This window comes from Myotis davidii, unplaced genomic scaffold (genome assembly GCF_000327345.1).
Source record: "Myotis davidii unplaced genomic scaffold, ASM32734v1 scaffold3, whole genome shotgun sequence".
NCBI classification, from domain to species: Eukaryota; Metazoa; Chordata; class Mammalia; order Chiroptera; family Vespertilionidae; genus Myotis; species Myotis davidii.
The window spans coordinates 1,936,574-1,942,682 of record NW_006295062.1 but is presented as its reverse complement, the minus strand read 5'-3'; the positions used below and the strand labels follow the sequence as shown (position 1 = coordinate 1,942,682).

General features: G+C 35.5%; 1 protein-coding gene across 8 annotated transcripts in view; it reads right to left on the bottom strand.

The window, feature by feature from the left end:
• Window positions 1–6,109, bottom strand: part of PTPN4 (protein tyrosine phosphatase, non-receptor type 4) — a 219,190-nt gene that overhangs the window by 110,154 nt on the left and 102,927 nt on the right. For all 8 annotated transcript variants that reach the window (XM_006769670.2, XM_015567781.1, XM_006769673.2 and 5 more), the window contains one exon: window positions 1,551–1,614. In XM_006769670.2, coding sequence (XP_006769733.1) covers window positions 1,551–1,614 — 64 coding nt within the window. The remainder of the gene's footprint in view (window positions 1–1,550; window positions 1,615–6,109) is intronic.

Genomic DNA, 6,109 nt, shown 5'->3' with positions numbered 1-6,109 from the left:
TTAGCTTCTATAATTGAACCTTTGTTCCTTTTGGAGCTCAGAGCCAGGCCGTGGCAGGCAGGGAACCTTAGCTTCCTCCATAACTGGAGCAAGCAAGCCTCCTGCTGCTTCAGCTGCATGGCTGCCAGCTGCCATCTTGGTTGGGTTAATTTACATATCATGCCCATGGGAGGTGTAGCAAAGGTATGGTCAATTACCATGTTTGTCTATTATTAGATAGGATACTTATTAAGCACTATACATAATATCTGTATAATTTTCCATTTCAATAAAACTGTTGAAAAAACTTCCTTATTTTGTGAGCATAAATGATGGATCACAGTGACTTAGTAGATCACTATCTTCTGATAAAATGAATCAAATACAATTTTAAGATCTTGAATATATTTTACACATACACTCTGGAAGGCCCTCTACCAGGGAAGGCGCTGGCTTTCTTTTAAATCTTTTAAATTCATGTCAACTGAACCCATGGTGAAGGCAGAGCCTTATCTTGGGGGCATATCTAACCAAGAGGTGGGGATGCCTCAGTTGACCTTCAAAGCCGGGTGCCAGGAAGTGGGTTCTTATCTAAATCTAGTCAAGCACCAGGAATGAATGCAATTTGGACCCACCCACCGACCCTGAGGTGACTATTTACAAGGAAGCTACAAGAATGACCCCTTTTATTTACCCTTAGTAAAACTTCCTGGTATCTGGCTATAAATAAAAGTTGCTGCGCTGGCTCTGGGCCCTGTTCATCTATCAAAGAGCAGATGCCACACCCGGTCCCAGCTTTCCTCTATTTCTGTCTCAGTCTTGTTTTATTCAATTTTCCGTAAACCTCATCAAGTTCTATTCAACATTTCATCAACCCCGGAGTTCTCTCTCTCTGCACTGGTCGCAAGAAGAGAGAACGCCATCCCCCCCATATCTGACGCCACGAACAGGGATCCCCACAAAACACAACTATCCTGAAATCTGCATTGATTTGTCAAGATTTCCGAGAAATAATATACATCAAAGAATAAGATTAGTCTAATCTCATAAAATAGAAAAAAAACTACAAGATGAAGTTCTTTCCAACATTACTTTCCATGATAACACAAAATGTTGTACTTAATATATAAAAAGGACACTGCCACTACAAAAAAAGGGAGGCATGAACTATCTGTTCATGAACAAGAACTAAAACTAAACACTCAGGTTCCCTAAAATAAAATGAGCTTATATATGAAGAAACTGCTACAGATTTAGTAGTAAAAAGAAAAAGAACACATAAAATACTCAGTTACTGCCCTCATGAATGGACCTGGGGACTGATATTAAACATCATGACTGAGGTCAGTTTTTAAGCTTAAAAAATAGCAAAATGGATAATTAGAACAACTTTAAATCATAACCACAGAAATACTGGGAAAATAATACAACTTGTCATAAAATGTGAATTAAGTCAGGAAGCAGTTATCAATAGTATTAATAACACTTTCATTAGCACTAAAAGTTGCCATGAATGACCTGTCTTTTCTTAAGACTTCATTTATATTAATAATTATTAGACAAATACTCACCAATTCTTTTCTAAGTTGAATAAAAAACTGTTTGCACTTAAATGAAATTTTTACAATCTTCAACCTAGATAAAAAGAAACAGAACTGAAATATTTAAAAATACTGAATAAAGACATAAATATTAGCAAATTAAGAAAACAATTATTTTAAAATATCGATAAAATTGATAAGCCAGACTAAGAAAAAAGAGAATACACAAGTACTAATATCAGAAATGAAAGAGTAGACATTACTATAAATCCCACTGATATTAAAAGCATAATGAAAGAATACTATGAATAAGTCTATACCCACAAATTTGATAATTTCAATGAAATGAACTAATTTTTTGAAAGACACAATCTGCCAAAATTTACATAGGAAGAGATACTTGATCTAAATGGGCCTATACAGTAGTCCCCTTTCATTTTCAGGGGATAAACTTCAATACCCCAGTGAATGCCTGGAAATGCATATAGTACTGAACCCTACCTCTGAAGGATTTCCCCCACAAATACATAATAACTTTTTTCACTTAAAGGAAGCAACTTATGGCTTCTTTTTGGCGTATTCAAATTGCCAGCATCCCTAAGCTTTGCACTTTGGGCCATTATTAAGTAAAATCAGAGTTACTTGAATGTAAGTACTAAGATCTGATAACTGAGAGGGGTACTAGGTGACTGATGGGAAGGTATCGAATATGCTGAAAAAAGGATGAGTCACATCACTGGCTGGATGGAGCTGGACAGTTCAAGATTCCATCACCTTACTCAGAACAGCATACAATTTAAATGTATGAATTGTTTATTTCTGGAATTTTCCATTTAAAATTTTTAGGCCATGGATAACTGAAACTGTGGAGAGCAAACTGCAGCTAAGAGGGGATTACTGTAGATATTAAAGGAATTTTAAAAAAGCTATCAGGCCCACATGTGTTCACTAGTGAACTGTACCAAACATTTAAATATTATACCAATTCTTTACAATCCCTTTCAGGGTATAGAAGCAGAGGGGATACTTCCAAAGTCATCCTATGATGTCAGAATTATCCTAATACCAAAACTAGACAAAGTCCTTACAAGAAAACTACAAAACAGTATCTCTTATAACCATAAATTTAAAAATCCTAAATAAAATATTATCATATGAAATCTAACAATTCCAAAGGGGATTTATCCCAGAAATGCAAGGCTTTTTGAAAATCAATTACTATAAACCAATACTTCAAAAGACTAAAAGAGAAAAAAATTACATGATCACATCAATGCATTCAGAATAAGCATCTGACAAAATCCAATGCCTTGTAATGATTTAAAACCCTCTGTAAAGTAGGAATAGAGGAAAACTTTCTCAACTTTCTATAAAACCCTCGCGCTAACATACTTAATGGTGTGAAACTAATTTTCTATCTAAGATCAGGTAAAATGTAGAGATGTCCCCTTTAACCACTCCTTTTCAATAAGGCAAGAAAAGGAAATGAAAGATACACTGATTGAAAAGGATCACATAAAACTATCTTTGTTCAAAGATGACATAATTGTCTATGTAGAACATCCAAAAGAATCAAACAAAAAAACCTCCTGGAACTAATACTGAGTGATGATAGTAAAGTTGCAGGGTACACAGTTAATATACAAAAGTCCACTGCTTTCCTGTATAGCAACAATGACCAAGTGGAATCTGAAATTAAAAACATAATACCATGTACAATAGCACCCCCCAAAATGAAATACTTAAGTATAAATCTAAAAAATATGCACTAGGACTATATGAAGAAAATTATAAAACTCCGATGAACAAAAACGACGAAGATTTTGATCTATAGATTCAATGCAATCCCAATAAATATCCCATTAATTTATTTGTGAATACTGACAAATTGATTCTAAAGTTTATATGGAGAGGTGAAAAATCCAGAATAGCCAACATGTATTATAGGAAAACAACAAAGTTGGAGGAGTGAGGCTACCTGAGTTAAAAACTTAGTATAAAGCTATAGTAATCAAAACAGTATAGTATTCGTGAAAGAATAGCCCAAACAGATCAATTTTATAGAATAGAGAATTCAGAAACAGACCTCCATAAATAAAGTCAAATGATCTTTGAGAAAGGGCAAAGGCAGTCCCTTCAACAAATGGTGTTGAAACAACTGGATATCCACATGCAAAAACAAAATAAATTTAGACAAAGACCTTATACCCTTCAAAAAAATTAATTCAAAATGGATCAGAGACCTAAACATAAAATGCAAAATTATAAAACTCTTAGATATAGCACTGGAAAAAAATCTAGATACTCTTGGGTATAGGGATGCTCTTACAGATATAACACCAAAAACATGATTAATAAAATAATTGAGAAGCTTGGATTTATTAAAAAGTTCTCTGTGAAAGGCAATAAATTAGAAAACAAGCCATAGACTAGGAGAAAATATTTGTAAAAGACACATCTGATAAAGGACTATTATCCAAAATATACAAAAAACTCTTCAAATTTAACAATAAAACAAACAACCCAATAAAAATGAGCAAAAGCACTTAACAGACACCTCACCAAAGAAGATATATAGTTGGCAAATAAGCACATCATATGTCATCGGGGAAATGCAAATTAAAACATTAAGACAGCACTACACACCCGCAGAATGGCCGAAACACAGAATACTGACAAAATCAAATGCTGACGAGGATACGGAGCAATAGGAACTCTCATTCATTTTGGGGGGAATGCAAAATGGTACAGCCACTTTGGAAGACTATTTGGCAATTTCTTACAAAACTAAACTTACTTGTAGCATACCATCTAGAAACTGCACTCCTTGGCATTTAACTAAAGGAATGGGGAACGCATGTCCACACAAAAATCTGTACATGGATGTTAATAGCAAGCAGTTTTATTCATAATTGCCAAAACTTGGAAGGAACAAAATGGCTTTCAGTTGGTGAATGAATGAAAAAACTGTTGTATATTCAGACAATGGGATATTATTTAGCTCTAAAAAGAAATGATGTATCAAGCCATAGAAGATATGGATAAAAAGTAAATGCATGCCACTTAGTGAAAATGTGTGCAAATCTGTAAATTCACACTAGAGGACAGGTGCACAAATTCGTGCATGGGTGGGATCCGGATGGCTGGCCTGACCAGGGGAGGGGATGCAGGAGGTTGGCGGGCCAGCCCCACCCCCTGGTCGACCTCCCGGTCGAGGGGACACTTTGCATATTACCCTTTTATTATATAGGATTTGCTTTAATTTCCCTTGGGTAAAACCTTAGGAATAGAATGGCTCAATCATATGATAGCTTTTATGTTTAAAATTTTAAGAAACTACACAACAGCCGAAATCGGTTTGGCTCAGTGGATAGAGCGTCGGCCTGCGGACTGAAGGGTCCCAGGTTCGATTCCGGTCAAGGGCATGTACCTGGGTTGCGGGCACATCCCCAGTAGAAGATGTGCAGTTGGCAGCTGAATCGATGTTACTCTCTCATCGATGTTTCTAACTCTCTATCTCTCTCCCTTCCTCTCTGTAAAAAATCAATAAAATATATTTTAAAAAAAAGAAGAAACTACACAACAGTTTTCCAAATTGGTTGGACCATTGTACAAAGCAATACAGTATTAGCTTCACTAGCCTTCTTATGAATACTATTTCAATGCATTTACATATTATATCACTTTCATTTATTTTCAGCCAATCTACATATGTACTCATATCTGCTTTTTTTCTTTTCAATCTGTTTGCCTTTTATTTCATATTCTCGACTTAATATGCTTGTTAGGACTTAAGTAACAAAGCTGAAGTAGAGAGAATAAGCATACTTTTCCCTGATTTTACTTACATAAAAAGTATTGACACTTTTACGATTTAGCATAACATTAACAGATTTTCCATAGATATCTTAATCAGGGTGTCCTTTTGTATATACAAAGATGTATATACACTCTGAATAATTATAAAGGCAGTGTTTATTAGAATATATTTCATCACCTGGCTGGTGTGGCTCAGTTGTCAAGCGTCGACCTATGAACCAAGAGGGTCAAGGTACGATTCCTGGTTAGGGAACATGCCCAGGTTTTTGGGCTCGATCCTCAGTAGGGTGTGTGTAGGAGGCAGCCGATCAATGATTCTCTCTCATCAGTGATGTTTTTATCTCTCTCTCCCTCTTTGAAATAAATGAAAATATATTTTTTAAAAATATTACTAAAATACATTTTATTTTCAGAATTTGAGCTATCAAAGTATGACACTTACCACTGAACCACACTGGCCAGGGCTGCTGGATTATTTTTATGAACTCTATCTCCAGCAGTCAACCCGCAGTGTTAAGCTTCTACTGTTGCTTTTCAGGAAGGCATAGCTTTGAATATGCCCGCGGTAATCCTAAAATGACAGTGGCACCAGTCATCCCAGTCTTTCAATAAGCACTCCCAAGTGTAACACTCCCTTACTTACCCACACTCCTCTATTGTTTTCAATAATGCCCTGGGGCATACATTCCTTTAGAAGCTAAAGCTACCAAATTGTAGCTTCCACAAAGGAGGTAGGTGTTTGAAGCTATTTCCTATCCCATCTTTGTTTT